At 33.8% G+C, this 23,875-nt stretch overlaps 1 protein-coding gene across 1 annotated transcript; it reads right to left on the bottom strand.

Annotated features, from left to right (window-relative positions):
• Window positions 1–17,167: 17,167 nt before the first annotated feature.
• Window positions 17,168–19,402, bottom strand: LOC131057780 (myricetin 3'/5'-O-methyltransferase 1). Its single transcript, XM_057991949.2, has 3 exons — window positions 18,667–19,402; window positions 17,657–17,724; window positions 17,168–17,580 (listed from the first exon to the last, which is right to left on the bottom strand). The coding sequence occupies exons 1-3, from the start codon at window positions 19,340–19,342 to the stop codon at window positions 17,281–17,283; spliced, it is 1,044 nt and encodes a 347-aa protein (XP_057847932.2). The 5' UTR covers window positions 19,343–19,402; the 3' UTR covers window positions 17,168–17,280.
• Window positions 19,403–23,875: the final 4,473 nt, after the last annotated feature.

Raw genomic sequence — 23,875 nt, 5'->3', positions numbered from 1 at the left:
TAAATCTTTATTTATTTAATTAATTCATTAACCTTTTCTACATATGACACATGTCATTCATCTCTTAATTCCTACACTACCTACCCTCTCATTATTTTCTTATTTTCTCTACCTACCCTCTAATCCTAGCCTACCATTTATCTTTTACACCTCTCAATCTTATCCCTTCATTTCTTATAGTGTCTTCTATATAAGGAGATGCTTCCTTCATTATCTCTCCTTCTAATCATTCTAATCAGCTATTCAACTACCTGACTACACTACGCTTTCGAACTTTCATATGCGATCAAACCTACTTGCAACCACATTTCCATTCTTTGTTGAGCTCTTGTGCACAAATAAAATCTGAGAGCAAATATATCAAGCAAGATCAATGGAGATAGGAAGAATGGAGATACAAACCCTAGTAGACATGTGATGGTATAATCTTTGTGATTTCATTTTATTTGCATTGTCTTAGGTAATCTTCATATGTTATGGTGGATCTTTGTTGATTGTTAGGCTAGGGTTTTGTGGTTGAATTCATGTAGTCTTTCAATGTTGTTGTTATTCATTTTCATCATAAACATCAACAACAAACATCTTGGGGTAGCAATATGATTCATCCTTCCTTCTATCTTATTCCTTCTCTTTATCTAAAGTATCACTATTCCCTCTAGGGATTTAATTTTTTATGCTTTGGTGTTGTTTCTTACATGGAATGGTCTGTCTTCTATGATTAATCTCCCTCTTTAGTGGATTATGTAATGTTCTAATTCTCTCTCTTTGGAGGTTACCTCTTCTTTAGAGTTGTATTTAACATATATAAATGCCTTTTCTTGCATTGTAAATTTTCTTATGTCTAATCTCTCCTTAGAGGTTGTGTAATTCTTCTCATTGTCCCTACACTTGGGGGGAAATGATCTCTCCTTTCCTTTCTAAGGATCCACTTTTCATTTGTTGAGTGATGTTTTCTTATGATTTGATGTCATTCCTTGTGTGAATTTGTTTTCTCAAGGATTCTCTCTTATATAAGAGGTGTGTATCCTTGACGAAAACCACTTTTTCACTTGGTAATGTATATCTATTATAAACTTACTCCTCACATTGGGTCAAAAGTGTGTCATCCTTCACCAATAATCTCTTTCACCTAGAAATAGGAGGAAGGTATGCATCCTTATTCTCCTTCCCTTCTTTTGGTAGAATATGTTATGTTTGTTCAAGAAGCTCCTCTTGGAGGTAGATGTCTTTTGAGAAAAGATCTTTTCTCCTTCAAGGACCCCCTTTACACTTGTTGCAAGCTAACTATTTTCAAGTATCTTATCCTTTCTTATAAGAGTATTCCCTCTTTAGCTTGGATTTATGAACATTGCTGTCTAAAGGATATTTAATTACTATTGAAGGTTGGGTATCCCAGTTTCTAGAATCCTTAAGATATCAACAAAGGGCTATGTTGACATCTTAAGGGGAGGGGGGGGGCACCCATATCACCCTCTTTGTAATATATAGAACCATATCTTTGCATGTCTTAAACGGGGTGTTCAAACTTAGAACCAGAGAAAAAAAACTATTATATGAGATGCTTCATGCCCGAAACTAGATGCAACATTCATATATGTCTTAGATAGGGTGTGCATTTATGAAACTAGAGAAAATAAACTCTTACATGGGGATGTCCTTGAAACTAGGCATGTATCTGTCATAAATGGGGCTAGACATTCTTGAAACTAGAGAAAATAAACTCTCATACGAGATGTTCCTGATATTAGAATATTTAATTATATTTTAGTCACCTATATTTAGTTCCTTTCTTAATGGTCATTTAGATTTTAAGTTAATTAGCTTTTTCTTTTTAGATTAATTAGCTTTTAAGATTTATTTAGCATTTAGCTTTTTAGTAGTTTACTTTAAATGACTTGTTCTTAATTTAGAACGTCGTCTTGTAATCTCTATATATACGTTTGCATATTGTTGAATAGATTATCCGATTATTGAATCATTCATTCAATTTATTTTTAATGGTATTAGAGAAAAATCAAAGCGGGTCGATGGGATTCTTTAAAGTTTGGTGATTTTTTTAATAAAAATTCATGGCCTCCTTTCTGGTATATTTACCAGATTTTTTAATTAAAAAAAAATGATTTTTCTTTTTTGAAGGCTTTTTGAGGGTTTCGCGTTCGTGGGCGAATTCCATTGTGCTGGGCAGCAGTTCATGTTTTTTTAGGGTTCTGGAGATTTTTGGGCTTGCAACTTGGAGGGTTTTTTTTGTAGATTGAAAATTTTCCTAGGGTTTCTGCAATTTTTGACTAGGGTTTTGACCCTTCAGTTCAAGTCATTTTTTTTTTGGGTTGCAGATTCTTGGTGGGTTTTTCGAGACCTCAATTGGGTCATCGTCAAATTTTTATGGGTGCATTGTTTTCCATTCCTTGATTTTTAAGTTGTCAAATTTGCATTTTGATATCAGATTCTTGGTGGGTTTTTTGAGAGCTTTTCTTGGTTGGTCTCAGATTTTTATGGGTACCTTGTTTTCCGCACCTTGAATTTTGTGCCAGCAAATTTACCTTGGAGTTTAAAAACAATTCACAATTTCTGCTATTTTTGTGGATGTTGAGATTTTTGCTGCTTTTTTTGGGCACCATTTATGCTATTTTAAGTTTGCAGAAATTTTTTAATTTATGGATTTCTTCCAAACCTCAAAATTTGCACCTTAGAATTCATGCCAGAATTCTCCTCTAGGGTTTCAGATTTTTTGTGCAGCTGCTTCTATTCTGATTTTTGAAACAGATTCTTTTGTCTCATGCTTTCACTAGGTTGACCTCGTTCAACCTCCATTTTTCGTGATGGCATCTTTGACCAACATCATGTTGTAACACAATCAAAAGTTCAACAACTGCCACAACACCTGGAAATAGTGCATGTTCACGATATTTGAATATCGTTACCTTTATCAGATTGATTTAGGCTAGACCTCGTCTTACAGGTCCCAGGGTTTTCATGATTTTTTCCTGAAAAATTGTCTGTGGGTTTTCTGATTTTTCTCCACAAAAAAATCATGGGAGGGTTTTGCTTGATTTTTCCTCAAAAATCAGGGAGTGTTGTTTTACCACGTGATGTTTGCTATTTTGTAGCATGAGGTTTGTTGTTTTACCATGTGATGTTGTCTGGTGTTTTCCTGCATGATGTCTGATGTTTTACAACATATGTTTGGTGTCTTACCACGTGGTGTTTTGGGTCTTGCCGTGCAAAGATTCAGGGTTTAGTTTGATTTTTTCCACAAAAATCATTTCAACGATTTTTATCATTTTTTTCCACAAAAATGATGATTTGTATCTTCAATTTTGGAGGGTTTGCTGATTTTGCCTCAAGATCATGGTTTCAGGTTTTAGTTTGGTTACCCAGGGAGGGTCTCCACCACAACAGAGTGTTCTTTTCATTTGTGATCAAAAGACCTACAGTGTCTTCTGTAGGGTAGTTAGTAGATAGAATGACCATTAAGGGAGGGTATTAGAATATTTAATTATATTTTAGTCACCTATATCTAGTTCCTTGTTTAATGGTCATTTAGCTTTTTAGTTAATTAGCTTTTAAGCTTTATTTAGCATTTAGCTTTTTTTTTTTAGATTAATTAGCTTTTTAGTAGTTTACTTTAAACGACTTGTTCTTAATTTGGAACATCGTCTTGCAATATTTATATATACATTTGTATATTATTGAATAGATTATCTAATTATTGAATCATTCATTCAATTTATTTTTCACCTGAAACTAGAAATTCACCCTTTGGCATTTACATTTTCATTATATGTCTTAAACAGGTTGATGCATGCTCAAAATAAGAGAAAAAAAAACTCTTATATGGGGTGCTATATATTTGAAACCAGACATCATTTTCAAACACACACAAGGATGATTGGAACTAGCAAAACATAGCTAGACTATTCCTACTCTCCTTCCCAACATGGATTACCTAGAAAAATAGTTCTAGAATGTATATCCATGTCCTCTCTCATTCTCCTCATGGATCACCTAGAAAAACATATCTAGCATGTGTATCCATGCTCTCTCTCTTTCTTCTCATGAGCTCATAGATTTTCTATTGGTATTTTATGGATGATGCATTCTCTTGTTATTTTATGTGATCACTTATGCTCTTGAGATGACATTTTTCAAGACTGATATTAGTGGTTGAGATATTTTGATATCTAGGTCTCTTCGGGGCTAGTTGATTTGAGGTCTTGTTTTTATTCTTTTTCTTTTGTGTTGTGTGTCTTTTGTCTTGTTTTATGCGCCCTTGCATGCATTTGAGCGAGTTAAGATCCTAACATTAGGGGCTTAGTTCATTGAAATTAGTGATGTCTTATACTCCTTGTGATTATACTTCTAATTCCTCCTCTCTTTCATCTCTTTCATTAAATTTACCATGAGTAATTGCATAGGCTCATACTCCCATTAAACTGGGGGCTAAAAGAAGAGTTGTAAATTGTGACTATGCCAATTTAAACCTCATGTTTGTGCCTCTACTTTAGCACATCTTCCTTTCATCTCCTATCCAGGTCCATTCAATGCTTTAACTCCAATTTTGATGCCATATACACCTACCAAATGACTCTTTGGAGGGGTATCCTCCTCTTTGGGCCTCAATTTTTGTCTTTGATTGAGGAAGACCAGGGCACTAGTGATGTGGTCCTAGACTAGAGCACTTTGTGCCTTGGTCCCCCTCAATGGGGCCCAATTTTCAAGTGGAGGTTGAGACCTACCTCTCTAATGAGAAATGAAATAGGTGGATCTATATTACTATTGGAGGTAGGCATAATCAATAAATTCACATAGGATCTCATATATAAAGGCATTAATCAATTCATTTCAATCTAAGTCTCCCTCTCCAAGCAATCTATCATTCAAGCATTCATCATTAAGCATTTTCATAGGTCTTCAAGGCTGCATATTTTTCATTCAACCATTAGAGAAACAAATTACATAATTCACATGCTAGCATGTGCATGTGATTATGGTTTTGTCATGTTCATGCCATTTCATATAATATATGTGATTGCATTCAAGAAGCAAAACATTATTATCAGTCATTGCATATTTGAGGTATATCTTTCCATTGTTTATTTCATTATTTACAATATTTCATTGAAGGTTAATTCCTAAACCATGGTTTGACTTAGGCAAGCCCCCATTCCCAACCCATTTCCCTTCTCTAGTGTACGTAGGAACATGTGCTGAGCTACAATCTTTAGAATTGGCTTTATTTATAGTGACAAATAAGTTCCCCTTTGGAGTTCGAAAATTGTGGAGAACTAGAGTGACCACCTTCTCAGTCTTGACATTTCAGGAGCCCCTTCTAGGAACACATCCAAACACACTTACATTCCTCAGATCCATGTTTATCCATGTTTGTGGCTTGATTCTAGGATTGTTTCTCATTATTCATGTATTTTTGCCTTAATTTCAACACATTTACCCTAATTCTAGCAATTCAATTAAAATTCAAGAATTCAACTCAACTCAAGGGAAAGAAGAGGTACACTTAAAAGCCCTAGAATTTGATCAGAGTCTAGATCTATTGGGCATATCTATCTATCATATTCCTATATTTCCCTAATGTGATGGTAATTAAGAAAAAATAGTAGTTTTACTACATCTAATAGTGGAAACCCTAATTTTCACCATTACAACGTCTATTCTCGCAAAGTTTATCTAGACAAGAAATGGATTGGTATGCCTAACTACCTGGGGTAACATTAAGTCATGGGATGAGTTAGCTAAAAAATTCATTTGCCACTTTGCCTTCAATATTGATAATGAAGTCACCATGACCGACCTTTCCACTACTAAACATAAAATAGGAGAATCCTTTGCTACATTCTTACAAAGGTGGCAAAACTTAGTTAGCCAATGCCCATTTGACATCCCTGAGGAACCATAAGTCAACTTGTTTATTGAAAACCTAGTACCAAAATTAATGTACGAATAAAAAAACTAAAAGTCCTTGCTCTATTGACAGACTTGTCAAAAAAGGGACAAACATTGAGAAATCTCTTATACAAAAAGGGGTTATCAGAATCTCTAAAGAAAATACCAACAACCTTAGTAGTTCCAATGATAAGAGAAAATTATAGTCTAGAAACAAGAATGCTATGAATGATGGGGTTGTGGATGCGAAGATGATAAACAATATGTAGACAAAACTTGTCCTCAAGGGAGCTATACCATCAAATACTCAAACAAATAATTAATCTCATCAACAAACCCCAAAAAATGTACCAACTCAACAAAATGATCAAGTAGCCAATACCATTGAAGAAAATCAACAATGAAGACCTCCTCAAAACAAAGATACGCCTCCTCACCATTTTACACTGTTAAGGTAACCCATTGAGTTTGTACTTAAATAGTTACTTCAATCAAATCTTTTGTAACTACACGAGATCATAAATGAACCAACAGTAAAACTTGGGTGGGGGAATGACAATCAATACTTTGAATATCAACAAATAAAAGGACACAAAACTCCTTGTGTCTAGCTGAAACATATGATACAAGACTTGATTGACCAAGTTTTGGTTTAGATATATTATTTGACAACTTCCTAAAACACAGATCATACCATATCCAACACTTCATTACTTGATCATGATAAAGGAATGGCCTCTGCATCTAATTCTGACTCAAAAGGCAATGTTAATTACACTAATGCTTCCCATCAATATACTATCAGCTATCATTAAATGCCAAATTGTCATGTATCTACCATAAGAATCAAGGATCCAAGTTCTAAGTGTGCAATAACTACTCGATGATCTAAGGTTGTTTTACAAGGAACTCCTCTTACGTCACAAGTTACTAGCTAGTATAATATCCTTGATCATTTAGGAAAAACACCAGCTCAAATCTCTATCCTTGATTTTTTACATATATCCCCTACTGATAGAGTAGTCCTTGAAAATGCATTACATGAATCCATAGTTACTACTGGCATAAATTTTGACCAATTTCAAGCCTTGATAGGACATATTGCTCCCTCACATCTAGTGACTTTTACCAAAAATGATTTCCCACACAACAAGTCTTATTACAATGACATGTTGCATCTATAAATATTTGTCCATAATGCTAAGATAAGATGAGTCTTGATAGATGGCAGAGCAGGAATGAACATTTGTACATTGAGAGTTATCATAGCTCTCAACTACTCTAAAACTGGCATTGATCCTTCAAAGAAAATAACTATCAAATTTTATGATGATGTAGAGAGCTTTTCAAAGGGTGTCATTGAGATACCTATTAGAGTTGGACCCACCTGATGAGGAGGCGACAGACCGGAAGGAGGTAGCCTTAACCAGCTAACCTTTAAGGCTCTCTAACTCAACTGGTAATCCATGTTTCCAAAGATCCTTACACAACACCAAGTCAAGCAATTGTTCAATGACACCAAACAACCCCTTGAAAAATCCCAAGGCTCCACTATGTCCACTTACAGACAACTAACACTTCTCAAGTTCTTGTGTGACTACACACAAACTTGCATACAATGAGTGGGCTACTACTAGGGTTAAGGGTTTGAAAGGCCCACTTAAGAAATTCAATACAACAATCCTTGGAGGGGTGTTCTCACAACACATGAACACAAATGAAACAAGATTTCATGGTTTAGAACCCCCAAAACATAAATCTTGACTCATTCGCCCACAAACCTGAACCAGTTGCTATTAGGCCTCCTTTTGAAGGAATTGGGTGATAACTTTTGACAGCCTGAGGATATAGAAAAACAAGTTATGTTTTCAGATACCCTTTTGGGAGTTCTAAAAAATATCTTAGTTTTCAGTACCGGTCCAACTTGTAGATATTCCAATCGGTGCTGCACTAATAGACCTAATAGAACTTTCAGACCTATTTTTCTAAATGCCTTTCACAAACTAGTTTGGTTCTCGTAATGGGTGACCATCACTGACCATGAAATTTCATGTAAACCTCCAAAGTACTCTTCTACCACATTGAAATTTTTTTTTAGTGCTCTACCACTCAATTCTCACGCACTGCACTCATCAAACCGGTCTATCACATAGAGATGCCAGACCTAGGGTTAGTTCTCCATCCTCTTCACCACATTGTATCCTCTTGATGGATTTTGGAATTGACATATGATATAGTGGCATGTCATCTACTATAATGGCATAGTTTTTAGTTAAGGATTGATAGGCCAAAATCTATTATTGCAGTCAAACCCTAGGGGTTTAAGGGTCTAGGCTACCCGGTAGAGATTTACTTGTAGAATGGGGCAGCGATCACTTCAAGACTTCACACTAAAAGCAAAAAAAAGTTAAAACAATCTAGTTATAGGATCTATGCCATGATAATTCTTACCAATCCACCTTCAGTATGCAATTAACATAAATTAGACAGTTTTTCCAAGTTTCCAATAGTTCTTGATGCTTCAATTTCTTTCGAAAATCAACCAAAATCTCCACCAACATAAGCCAACATACATTCTTTGCTATTTGGGGCCTTTAAAGGTGTTTCCAAAATGACCACAACCTTATCCAACTTTTTTCAAATTGACTGACCCTTGGAGAATCGCGATTTACAAAAAGTGCAAAATTGTCAAGGCAACAAATTAACAACATGAGAACTTTTACATAATTCAACCAACTTAGACTCTAGACTATCATAGTCCCCCAAAATGATTACATTTGATTTTAAAACATCAAAAATGACTCAAATAGACTTGTGGTCACTTGATCCCTCAATTTAGACCATTGTGACCCTTATTGACTCAATTTGCTCTACCAGACCCTAGATGACAATTTGACCCAAACATGGACAAACTTGTCACACTCCTAGGACATTGAATTACAAAAAGGACCCACTAGGTCTTATTACATTTCTACCAACTATCAAAAAATCATCTTGTTCCTAGTTCATGCCATCATAGGTAGGTGCTCTTGTACGACCACCACTAAAAGCATAATACTATAGGTCCTAGACCTTGATCTACCTTATAACATGATTATGGGTTGATTCCACTAGATACATGCCATAAAATCAATCCCATATACTTATCACTAGTGCATAAAATTATCGTATAATAGAATAGAAATCACCATCCCTAGAGATCTAGGCCCTTTCCGATTTCATGCTAACTTTAAAGGAGCATTTAAACAAAAAGCACCAGTAAACAGATAAGCTCTTTCATCCAATGACACTTCTAGAAACATGGACCCTCAAAAATTGGCTAAATTATCTAAAGGAAAACTCAAAATTGAAGATCAAGGAGGTGGAAAATACATTATGGTGCAGTCATTCCATATTGGAAAATTACCTACTTCTCCTAAATCATATGGAAAGCCACATCTTGTAAAAAATGAACCCAAGGTTATAATTCAATATCAGCCTCCTACTACTTTCACAAAATAGGGAGACCATAATAAAGAAAAAATCAAAGAGAATCATGCATCCAAATGGCTTTACAGAGATGAAGAAGATGTTCCACCTATACAATTTCCTATAGAAAACTATGGTAAAGGATTCAACATCATGCAAAAGAAAGGTTATGATCCAGACATAGTGGTCTTTGCACAAACAAACAAGGAATTATAGAACCCGTTCAACCAAAACAATGACATCACACCAGAGGACTCAGATTTAAAGCATTACAAATTGGTCCTTCCAATACCAAGTTAATCTCATATGGAAAAGGATGTATACTTGAAAATGAAAAGATACCCGAGGAGGACCTTAAATAAATTGATTCCAATGAGTGGGAATGGGATTCCTATTCCTCCATCTCTTATGCCCTAGACAATAATTTCATTGATCTAGATGACTTACCCATTGAAGAAAAATATGTAAATACTTCCCTTCCTAAAATGCCTTGTCATATAGCTTGGATTATAGACTTTTGTGATCCTAGCTCCTCTTCTGAAGAAGACCATATTGAAAATAATTTTGACAGTGATGAAACTAATATCCATATTATAACTTTTACCTTTGCCACACCAGACCTGTATGATGTTGATAATAGCATGCCCTTGGTCCTTCCCAAACTTATTGATTGAGACCAACAAGGATCGTCAAGTTTAGACCATTTTGAGAATGATAACATCATATAAAAATTTATTGATGTCATGAAGATATATCAACACAATTTGGGGAATCAACTCCTTCTTCTAGTCAAAAAATTGAAAAATATGAAAACAGTCTCTTGGTGAAAATCACAAGGAACTTCTAGACACTAAAATAGTAAAAAAAATTGACGTATACAAGGGTGAAAACCTTTCTAAGGCACCCGAGGATAGAAGAATGGACAAACCCTTGGTAGAACATATAAAATATCCTCTCTTTGTTGAGATGACAAAATAAATCAACTTGAGTACACCAGATAATTATAAGGTCATTCACTTTCTAGCCTCCTTGTCTGAGTAAGAAAAGATAAATTTCATCATGTTGTGATTATTTTTAAAAAGACAAATAAAATTTGCACGATCCTATGCAGACATGCTAGGGCTATAATCAAAGTTGGAATTTTCCATTACAACAAGATGCTAAACTAGTCAAACAAAAACTGAGAAAAATGCATCCACAAATTTTATTACATGTAAAAACTAAGATCAAGAAAATATTAGATGTTAGTTTCTTCAGACCTATTGATTATGTGGATTGTGTATCTAACTGGTCTCTTGAAGAAAAATCACTAGGAGCATAAAAAATTATACTAAATTCATATATTTAAACAAAGCATGTCCAAAAGATGACTTCCCTTTGCCAAATATTGATATAATTGTGGAATTAATAGCCATCTATGAAATTATGTCCCTAATGGTTGAATTTTTTGGATTTAATCAAATTAGGATACCTCCCAAAGATCAACCTAAAACAACATTTATATGTGCTTGGAGAACCTATTGTTGGAATGTATTGCTCTTTGGCCTCAAGAATGTTGGGGCAACTTATCAAAGAGAAATGGCAACCATATTTCATGATTGCATGCATACACTGGTGGAGGATTATGTAGATTACCTACTTTTTAAAACACTCACCAAAGATAGTCATGTGAGCATCTTGACTTTTATCTTTTATAGAACAAAATAGTATAAGCTTAAGCTAAACCCTAAGAAGTGTGTTTTCGGGGTTACATCAAGAAAACTCCTAGGATACATTGTCTCTCATCATGGCATTGAACTAGATCTAGCAAAAGTGAAGGTTATCATGGAAATGCTTCCCTTCTTAAATGTGAAACAATTAAGACATCTATAAAGAAAACTACAGTCTATCAGAATATTCATAGCATAGTCGGCCTATAAATGCCATCCCTTCCAACATTTGCTTCATAGGGGAGTAATATTCAATTGGAATGAACAATGTCAACAAGATTTCCAACAATTGATGGACTATTTACTATATTCTATTGTCTTGATGCCTCTTAATTAAGGTAAACCTATTGTACATATCAACAACCACAACATCATTAGGGGCTCTCCTATCATAACATAATGAATAAGGGAAAGAGAGATAGATATCCTATATCAGTTGAAATTTGGTTGGCTACGAATTGAGCTATACCATAATTTAACAAGCATACCTAGTAGTTGTCTTCACTACCCATAAGATAGACATTACATGTTAAGTCACAAAACATTTCTCTTTGCAAAGATAGATCTATTAAAATATCTACTCCACAAGGAAACACTCAATGGCTGCCTCGGTAAATGGGTCATGATATTGAGTAAATTTTATATACAGTATGTAGGCCGCAAGGATATAAAAGAATAATAAATAGGAGATAAACTAGTCAAAGCTCCTATCCAAGATGATTACCCACTATTATTTGACTTCCTAGATGAGTCTCTATTCAATATCATATCTACTCTTGAATGCAAACTCTATTTTGATGGCTCACACACACAACATGGCTCAGGGGAAGGTATCTTATTTCTGACTCTACAGGGGGATGTAATCTCTAAGTCATAAAAAATCACTTTTCAGTGCACAAACAACATTGTAGAGTATGAAGCCTTGGTTACATGATTAATAATTATAATACAATGAGACGTTAAATAACTTAAATAATATGGTGATTCTCAGTTAGTCATCTAACAAGCAAATGACGAATACGAGACAAAAGATAAAAAATATAATCCCTTACAAGAAGTTGATTGATTTCTACAAAACTAGGTTTGTTAAAATCACATTCAGTTATGTACCATGACTATCATGGTTACTATTGCTTCCATGCTTGATATCCTACAAAATGTTTCTAAGTGTGAGTTATTGGTAGAACGACTGTTGATTCTAGCCTTTGAGATTCCATAGTTTGAACTCGTGTGCAAAATTATTGGTCCCAATTCTCCTTAGTACCAAGAAATTTACAACTACCTAAACTCCCAAACATTACCTCACAACCTAGCCAAAAACAAATGTTGCTCCTTTATCCATCAGACCACTAGATACTCTATCATCAATGACACCCTATAGTGTCATTCTTTTTGACCCAACCCTCCTAAGGTGTCTTGATTCTAATGAAGCACAAACTACTTTACAAGAGGTCCATGATGGTATCTATGTGGGCCACTTCAATGGTTTGTCTTGCCAAGAAGGTGACAAAAGTAGGATACTATTGGCTTACCATGGAACAAGAAACTCATGGTCTTGCAAAGAAGTATTGGAAATGTCAAATTCATGGAGACTTGATTCATATGGTAGCACAAGAAATCTAATCTATCATATCTCCTTGCCCATTTTCTTAGTGGGGAATCGACCTCATAGATAAGATTCACCCTACCTCCACCAATGGTCATAAGTTCATTATCACTGCCACAAAGTACTTCACCAAGTGGATTGAAGTCATTCCTATGACCTACATTACTAGCATACAGATCTCCAAGTTTATCCTAGTAAGCTACATTATATGACGATATGGAGTCCCTTTGGCCATTTCTATTGATAATGGTCACCCCTTGAAAAATCAAGATGTTAGGGAACTCTGTCAGAAGTTTCACATCCAACACCATTTTTACTCTCCTTACTATCCAGAGAGTAATGGTCAAGCCAAGGTATCTAACAAAAACATCATAAAAATCCTTGTGAAGACTATTAATGATGGTAGCCAAGATTGACACATGTAGTTGAATCCTATATTATGGGCATATTGAACTGGTATCCAAACACCTACAAGTGTTACACCTTATTCCATAGTTTATGGTATTGGAGATATCCTTTCTATTGAGGTTGATATCCCTTCATTAAGATTCTCCGTGTGCAATATCATTGATGATGAAAAATATACAATGTCCAGATTGAATGACCTAAAAATATTTCATGAGCAACACCAAACCACTCTAGTTCATCTAAGAGCATATCAAAATCATCTCCGTAGAAACTATAACAAGAAAGTCAATGGTAGGAACTTTGAAGTTGGAGACTTGGTCCTCACTTGATGAATCCTAAGAATCAACAAGAATGGGAAAAGCCAAACAAATTTGAGCCTAATTGGTTAGGTCCTTATGTGGGCACTATAGCCTATTGATTTGGGGAAGATTAGATAGCAATGTCAGAAGGAGAACCACTATCTAAACCTGTAAAGAACATGTACCTCAACAAGTATTATACTTGAAAAAAATAAAATATAGAAAAAATCATTCACCCACTAGTGAAAACTTGGTAAACAGGTGCTTTGGGTAAGTACCATGGTGAAAACCTAGAAAACATACACCATGTGTAGCAAGTGACTACTCTATCATCTACCATCACTCTTATAATCTTATTCATATCTGTGATAGATTTTCCATCCATATTTGTATCAAATCCCCCTTTATCCCCTTTTCCCCTAAAACTAGTTGGTATTCATTGTCCTTCCTTAACTCAAACTAGTCTTGTATATATGCTCATTTTTTGCCATTGCATGTAGTTACACAGATTTGGGGAAATTTCCTTAATCATTATCGATCAATAGAGTCCCTCCCACTGCAAGATCAAAGAATAATATCATCCAAATAATGTCCTGATATTCAAAAGCATCCAAATAATTTCCTAGAAAACAAATCTAAAAACATTTAATAAATGATCCTCGAGAAACTCTCCAAAACCATCAAATAAACCCGTGAAACCCTAAAATTTTTAAAACCATCAAAAAATCCAAAAACAATCATCATTATCATTCCATAAATAAAATTATCCTTTACAACAAATATACATTTGAGTAGACACAAACGAAAAACCTATAAAACACTACACATATCAAATCATGTATTAATGATTGACCTATCACTCAAATCAATAATCAGACATATCCAATTGTCGTATCAATCCACCTATCATTTAGCCCTATCCAACTATAATTTTTCTTATATAGGGTATAGTAAAATTGAAACCAGACTATGTCCATCTCATATGGTGTCTTTCATTCCTGAAACCAGACATCATGATCATCCTATCAAACACAAACTATCCAAACTTTGACAACAAGATCTAAATGGTTGTTGGCTTGTTTGATCTAGTGAGTCTTATCCTTCTTTGATTTATTTTTAATCATGTTCCTATGTTACTCAAGGATATCCACAAGTGATTAGAGTGAGTTATATGGTGCATGGTCTTCTTTTTTTGTTTTTTATTTGTGAGATGTTTTCATGATATTTTGAAATAGGTATGTCTTGGGTGTCTTTGTTGGTATGTTCACTTTGTGACTATCACACATGCCTTGACCCTTGACACATACCCCCAATATTTAAGAATAAATTGAAACATTCCTTGTCTACAATATGTCTATTTCTTTGCAAAGGGATCACATTATTGCTTTGACCTCATATGTCATGGTGCAATGTATTGATTTGCCCTATTAAACAAATCTCTTTGTTGCTAATGGTTCATTTATGAAAGCAAGGTTTCACCATGACTAATATTTTCTCCGTCTAACTTTTGTTCTTCTACTAATTCTTTTCTCGAACTAACTTTAATCTTTTTACTAACCTTCCTTTGGTCAGTCCTTGTAGTCTTCATTTTCTTGTACTCTATTACTCAAAACAATAAGCGTCTTGCATTCATAATATGTTCATACACATGCATCTCATAATCATTCATATATATCATCTCATCCTACATACATAAGAGTATCATAACATAACATCATTCATGATATCATAGGATTACATACATTTACTCATTCATGAAACTAATAGCATCATGCATATCCATAAACATAAGAATAATGTCACATATAGAATTTTCATCTCATATATATCATTAGGGAGCTTGCATGATTGCTAAAATCTCAAAAGTGTACAAAAGTATAAAACTACAAATATCACTGGGTGCTACCTCAGTCCTCTTGATCTCTATCTTGTCCCGAGGATGAAGCTCCTCATTTCACTGGCCTTGTCTATCCTAGTAGCCTCAATGGTCCTATCGCCCCTACGTTGTTCTATGTCCTCCATGAGTGCGTCTTGCTACATGACCTACTCTAAGCCCGATATGATACTGCTTTTTGCTATGCTAGTATTGCACTCTCATATAGATCTCTCTACTACCTGATCTCCTTCCCTAGCTCTCTTATCTCTTGTATAGCTTCGTGCATGCCCATGTCTATGACACTTTGGATGAACTCTTGGACAGCCTCATTTTCTCTTTGTGCTCTAGCTGTTGTTGTATCTCAAGAGACTATACACATATCTCTCTCTACTATGAATCTACCCCTTTGTGCTCTAGTCATTGTTGCAATCAATTGTGCTTTCTTTGCATCCCATGTTGCTCTATCTATTGTTGTATCCCAAGAGGATATCAAAGTATCCCTCCCTACTAATAGTGTAGCCCTCTTTGCACTCCACTACTTCCTCTCCACTCTCAACCTCTCCATACTTGTGATTAATGATACTCTCTTGACATCCCAAGCTATCTTGTCACCCTAAAGAAACACTATTTGTCTCTTTAACACTGAGATTCACTCTCTTTGATATCTCACCTACCCTTTAATAGCTCCTTCACCTGGAATTCACTCAACCCCATCACCCACTTCTATATCCTCCATGGGCTCATCTTTTGGATCCTATATGTCATCCACATAATCCATCAACATGACATCCTGATCCTAGGTGCCATCCTCCTCATTACACTTAGTCTCTCTATTCTCTTCATTTGACTTTATCTCCTCATCCTCATCTCCCTCATCCTCCTCCATCTCTTCCTCATCTTGTCTCCTCCTCTATGTTCATTGTAGTAGCATTCTCGGAACTAGAACATCTGGCTCTATTAAAGGCACTAACCATAGAATAGAAACAATTATGTAATTATAAAGATTTGTTTCATAGGTGTATGCTAAACATGGAGTCAAAAATAAATATATAACCATCGACAAAAAAAATCTTATTTTGGATGTAATTCTTCAATATCATTTTAAATTGTTGACATGAATCTTCAATAAGGTATGCCATTTTTACAACTATAACATAAATTTGATTTATTTTATCATTTAAAAAATATATTTAATCTTGTTGATATTTTAATTCATAACCTTAAAGTGATTTTTTGTCATCATATAATTTATTACGTTTGCTACATTTATATACACTATTTTTTTAAAGAATATAATTTTATTTTTATTTATAAATAATGATACAAATTTATTCATTAAATAAGATATTATAACAATTGATATATTATTTTTTTATAATTTTTCTTTATATTTAAGTATTCTAATACAAAGTTTTAAATAATTGTGATTTTAAATTAACAAAAAGTGTTCTAAGGTAAATAATATATAACTTTTATCATTTTAATTGACTATTTGATGGACATAGTTATTATCGAAGTATAATTTTGATTTTCTTAAGAGTTTCATAGTTATTATTTATATGTGGATTCTTACATGAACTTTGTTTCTTTAAAAAGAAAAAAATAAAGTTGCAAGATGATAATGATAATTCAAGGAAACAATTATGATATGTTGAATATTTTTATAAATTAGATAATACATGATTTAAATTTTTAATATCAATTTAATTTTACTTACAATTAATTGGGTTTGAAAATAATATGTCTTTCACCTCATCAAGAATTATAACTTTAACAAAAATTACAATATCAAATCTATTTGATTAAAATATTGCAAATAATATCTATATCTTATTACATACAAAATATGATATAAATTAAAAATTTGAAAAACTATAATTTACCATTATTTGAAAATGAATAATACAAATACATCACTGACTTTAATTTCATATCAAATAAATAAAATTGAACTTAAAATTACAACAATTCAATACATGTCTCCTTATTAAGTCACTAGTTCTTTAACTCTCTCTAAATTTTGTAGGCTTCCATGATGGAGAACACACCTTTATTTACTACAACCTTAGAATCTTTAAATCCAGCCAACTTCAATAAATCTTGGAATTGTAGGAAAGTGCGTTCTTTACCACCTTTAAAAATATTCATCATGGCCAAATCAAAGCTCACAGCTACCCTTGATCTAGCACTCATGTCTATCTCCTTTGGAATTAATATTTCAATGATAACTAGCTTACCAAATCCTGGTAAAGCTGAGTAGCAGTTGCTCAAAATTCTACCACATGCTACGTCATCCCAATTATGTAACACATTCTGCCATTTAACACACTTCAGTATGGAAAATATAGTATTCATTAAATTACTTAAAAATAATTAGATTTTTACGCACCTTGAGAAGCATTGCATCCCCCATAGTAGGAATAGATTCGAACATGCTACCTCCGCAATGCTCTATACCTGTAAACAAATTTTAATTGATAACACTTATAATTATCCAACAATTATTTTAAACACTTTACTCTAAATTATTGATTTTTTTATTAGATAATTGAGCAAGTATAAATATTATTAAATTTTTAAAATATGTAATTATTTGATATACAATATGAAATTAAGCATCATGTTGTTGACTATCATGAAGAGACAATATAAACAATCATTAAATTATTTATGAAAAATTTGAAAATCAAAATAAAGTATCATATATAATTAAAAATAAATAAATATAATTTCATAGTAAAAATAACTTCACACAAAACAACACATTAGTAAATCATTAATTTATTAAAAATAGAAACCTCATAAATTCACTCTTGAAATCTCCAAAAGAAAAAAACTTCTAAGCTACCAATTGTATGTTCTAAGATACATTAGAACTAACCAAGTATCTAGCAATATAATAACTTTTAAAAAATTATGTTTTAATATCAAGTATGTGACACTTTGGAAAATCTTGATACTCATTAAAAAAATAAAAAATAAAATCAACTAATTACAAGCATCTGTAAATAATTGAAGATGTTGAACACCAAACAAAATAACTTAACTAGTTAAATATATTTTTCCCTTAAAAATCAAGGTTCTTTCTACTTCAAATTTTCCTCTTCATAGTAAAAGTTACCTAAATAACTTAGACAACCTCCTATTTATTAAATAATCTGATTGACCAATTTATACATGATTCTGACTGATAGTCAATACCTAAACTAACTTCTATGTACACCTTTCATCTTTTTATCTGTATATCACAATCACTTTGTGATCTTGGGACTCAACAGCTTAATTTTTCTTGTTTAAAATTAAAATATAATAATAACTTCCGCAAGAAACAAAACAAATATACTTTTTCTTCATTAGAATTATAAAAACATTAAATTATAGTGCTATCATTATACGGACCTGGGAGCTTGGGAGCCTTGGCGATGACATATGGCATGTCAAAATTAACAGCAGAGATGTGAGGATAAGCAGCTTTTATCATGCTACAGTTGCGCCCTATTCCTCCCCCAACGTCCACCAAAACCTTCACATCCTTAAATCCATCATAGCTCTGCAACACACTCTTTATCGACAGATTACTCATAGCAGAGTGAAATATTTCGGCCAGTTGGCTATTCTCCCCCATATACTGAAACACGGGCTTTCCGTGGGCTTTCTCGAAGGGCACCAAACCCTCCTCCAGAACAGCCTCGTGAAGAAACTGAAACGTCTCAAGATTAGCAGGCTCCGTGTTAAGCAGAAACATGGAGGCCATTGATAGCCCGTTCTTGTCCTTCACCAGAAGTCTCGACATCGCATTTAAACAGTAGGCCCGGGGATTCGAACCAGAGACGTCGAATAGGCCATAGGTTGCAAGCGCCTGTAGAAGACGCTCTAGTTTTGCTTCGCTGGTGGTGGTTCCCGGGATTCGATCCGCGATCTGCTTGGCCGTCAGAGGAGAAGACTCGGCCGAGAGAATTTCAGGCACCTTCAGCAAAATTACTGCTCTTGCTGCCATTGGAAATGTGCAGAGATACGATAATTCCAACATAGCTTCCGTGCTTTCAATCTCTTCACAACGATTTTCGCTGCCCATCTCAAGATAATTGAAATGCTAAGCCAAGATTGAATTTTTCTGCAGAGACGTGAGACTTTTGGTATGTATTATCCATATTTAAGGAGTTTGTTGCTAAGTTTAATTGTCCATCTAGAAAACCATGGTAAATGCGATAAATAAATGCTCTTGGTAAGAAACAAACATCGTTTTAATTGATGTAGTGTGACAATTATCTTATCTTATTTTATCTTATCTTACCTTATTGGATTCTAGTAGTTTGATTCATGCGTATGTAGATAATCTTCAATATTACGGAATGAATATTACTTTTGAAGTTCCTATCATATGTTACGTGAAGTCTTTATAAGAGTTCAATCATCAATTATGGAAGTCATTGTAATATTTAGACTTTTGTAGGTCACATATCATTTTTATTTTAATTATACATAATGTGGCATCCAAATAGTATAAGATTAGTTGTATATTTAATATTATATTAATAGTTGTAATTATATCTAATAGTTGTTCTTTCTATGTAAGATGGTATTCGAGTTTTAATTATTTATGAGAATCTTGTAGGTTTGACAACAACTTGTTTTATTTACTTGCTTATTTGATTATTGATTATGTGGCCATCGACATTTTAAGTACAAATTACCTCAACTATCCAAACTCATGAGTTCATGTTGCTTAGCCATGTCTTGGCCACCAAGCTAGGTGCACAAACTTTACAACTAAAGTCTAGTGTCAATTTTATTAAAAAGATACATTCAGATATTTTTAATAATTTATTCGAAAAAATGTACAAAAATAAAATAAAATAAAAAACCTAAATTTATTAGTTTACATATTTTCAAACTTTGAAACATATACATTTCACATTATAGTGACTCAAGTTATAGAGCTTGATCCATGTTGGCAATTTCCTTTATAAAATTTAGAAACAACATTGAACTTTCGCCCATTCATCTTGATTCATATTTCTACACATGTTGCAATCACTGCTTTGACAAGGTTACTTTCCCCCTATAAATTTTTTAACGCTTTCTTAAGGCACTTTTTGTTCATTTTTATTACCATTGAAGTTTGGGCTTCTACATTCTTAAACTCTTCTATAGTCCAGTCTTGCACAATAAAAGGTTGATCAAAAGCCTTATCAGCCTCATAATAGGGACAAGTGTTTCACTATTATCTTTTAATCCTTTAGGAATGATGGAAATTCGATGCATCCTTAGTTGAGTTATAGTCATACATAAATAAGAATTTGAAAAAAAAAAATATCATTAATGTAGTATGTCTAGTAGTCTTCCGAATGGGGACTATAATGTTGTTTACTTTTAATCATTCAAAATATTGTCTTGAATTGAATGAAAATTTATCATCATCAAATAAATAACTCAACGAACTGCTTGAACAAATATCAACATCAAATAAATAACAACTACTACACAACACATACATTTAATTTATATTTTCGTAAATACCGCCATGATAAAATCGAATCATTACATGGCACTTGCTATTTAAACAATGAATTGTATAGTGATATTGAATATAGCATGTTCCTAGGGATTCCACATGTATCCCATCAAACGAACGTCTCTTTAAATCGCCGTAAATTATTAGATGTTCGCATTCACATTTCGAAAATGACTGGAATTCAAAGTCGAAATAAAATGTCTGGTTTTCAGATGCTTTCGGATATGTAATTGAACAATACGTACGTTTAATGCATGAACAGCCACAAGTTTGGCAAGAAGCAAACATCGTTTTAATTGATCAAGTGTGACAATTATCTTATCTTATGTGCTTTGCAGTAAATACTTCATTACAGACGTAAGAAAATATTGGATAGTTCTTTTCAAGTTTGAATTCCAGTCCTTTTCATGTGAATGCCATAAATTCATTCAAGCCAATCTAAAGAGATGTTCGCTGGGTGGTCATTTCCACCATTGAAGAGGTGGGAGGCAATCTCAATTCTTATGAATAAACTCTAATCCCTCGTTTGACTACCTAATAACAAAACCGTAAGTCACTTGCTCGGATTCTAGCAGTTGGACCCATTGAACCTACGGGTATGTCAATAATTTTCAATATTAAGTAATGAATATTACTTTTTAAGTTCCTATCATATGTTACATGAAGCCTTTATAAGAGTTCAATCATAAATTATGGAAGTCATGGTAATCTCTAGACTTGTAGGTCATTGATCACCTTCACTAACTTCTTTTAGTCCTCCATCGAGCTAGTAGCTTCCAGTGCCTCTTTCTCTAGAATGACCCACTTATCAAAATTTTCACCCATCTCTTTTGTGGAATCTTAAACATCCTTATCAATGGAATCATTGGGACATTTGACAACTTTAGCTAGGGTAATGATTTTCAATTTGTGGATTTTTTCAAGGTCATGTGCACTTGAACAAGTTGTCACTTCAAGATATCATTATGGAGGTTGTAGGCTTCTCAAAATCATTCATCTTGTTACATAGCTCTTCAAGGAAGTTTTTGATTGGTCAACTAGTCCAAAGAACTCATATTAATGTTCTCCTAGGGTGAAAGCATAGTGCTGTGTCGCACTTTTAGCTAAGTGTGAGCAAAAAAGAAATCCTACTCGGTCGAGTAGGACTTGGCCGAGTCTGCGTGGCGCCACATGGCACCTACGTGGAGGACGAGTGGCGAGGTATAGTACTACCCGACCCTACATATACCCACCGACTGCACTTAGCCCCCCATTTTCACAGTCCGAAATAGCTGGAGCAGGAGGGTGGCTAAGAAGTCTTTCGATCGAGCAAGGTAAGGCCAAAAGACTTTTTTTCATTTTTAATTGTTTTAATAATTTATATGTATAGATTTTTTATTTTTCAATTGTTTTAGTAATTTATATGTATAGATTTTTAATTGTTTTAATTACGCTGAAGGCGTCTCTTATTTGAGATGCACCGACAAATTTTTAAAATCAATGGTCCAGAAATCACTAGAACCAATGCAAGACGATTCAAATTATTTCGTTCGTCAATTTTTCATCCTTCTCATTGACAAATTTCGTAAAAGCTTCACAAAAAAGCGGAGCGTAGAGTGTACTTGATGGAAATTTGTACGTAACGAAAGTGACAATGGACCGTGGCTCTGACATTTTTCCTACACCATTCCCCCACTTCATTTCCAATTAAACATAGGGGAAGAGCACCAGTAGTTGAGCATGTACCAATTGTTGTGAGGGTTGTTGATACCTTTTGTTCCAAAAATTGAACAAATAAAACCTATTATTTGAAACAAAAAATATCAATTTTTGTTATGAAATGTACCAACAGTTGTTAGGAAATGTACCAATAGTTGTTAAGAAATGTACTAAAATTGTAAAAAGTAACCAATCGGGTGATGCCATATCAGCTGCACAACTATTGGGGTCTCTATTGCACACCTATTGGTATCACTTTTTTTGGGGGCTGTTTTGGACACCTTGGCAAAAAACATGCTGATGTGGCATCATATTTGATGATGTGGCCCTAAAATCTTAGTTATAAGTAGGGGACTTGCCAAGTAAACTGCTGTAAAAAAATTGGAGTGATTTGAAATTTCCAAGTAGGATTTTGAGAAGCGCAAAGTTAGGGTGCACAACTACTAGGTCTTTTCCCCTACATGTTTTCAATTTCAATCTCCACTCTTGTTTGTTTTTCCTCGTACATACACCATGACATTGTCATGGAATCCATTATCATATGGATTTTGATGTGACCACTCACCCAATAAAGATTTTACACTTAATTTCCAGCACTCTGATTTAACATTTGACAGTATCAAAGCGTAAATGCCCATCTCTTAGTTTTCCCTTGGTATCCCTCTATTCACTCTTCTTGGTGTGGAACCCTTGGTGATATGCTTAAAGGTGGAGACTAAATGATTCAGGATAATGGACAAAGTAAAATGCTCAATGTGAAAGATAAACTCCTTCAGATTTTTTATATTCATAAAAAATGGGATTAAAGGGCCTTGACTACACAACAAAACAACTTTTATAGCTTGGCATTGTCTACCAATGTTAGTATGTACACACATGAGATTTTATAGCTTGGCGTTGTTTACAATGGCGTGTTTCTTGATTGGCATGACTGCTATTGTAGTTGCTTCAGCGATTCACATAAATTATCCCAGACAACATTAAAATAATGCCACATAATGCATTGAATTGATTATACCCAATTATAGATAGTACGGTATGCAACTCTTCCCATGTATTAATAATAACATTTTACTTTGCCATACACTCCACTTGTATTTGAATAGTATTGATGTCAATATTTGTTATCTAAAATAAACAACAGATCATATTAAAGCACTAGAAGAGTTGTGTAGCTCAGAACACATTAATGCTAAAAAAAATACAACATATAAAGATATTAAATGAAAAATAACAATGACTATAAGTAAGGGCTGCCAACTTCCTCAGCTATCACCGTGAAGTTTAATATGTAATTGAACAATACGTACGTTTAATGCATGAACAGCCACAAGTTTGGCAAGAAACAAACATCGTTTTAATTGATCAAATGTGACAATTATCTTATCTTATGTG

This window comes from Cryptomeria japonica, unplaced genomic scaffold (assembly GCF_030272615.1).
Source record: "Cryptomeria japonica unplaced genomic scaffold, Sugi_1.0 HiC_scaffold_821, whole genome shotgun sequence".
Taxonomy (NCBI): Eukaryota; Viridiplantae; Streptophyta; class Pinopsida; order Cupressales; family Cupressaceae; genus Cryptomeria; species Cryptomeria japonica.
The sequence above is the reverse complement of the archived record's forward strand: the minus strand, read 5'-3'. Positions and strand labels throughout refer to the sequence as shown.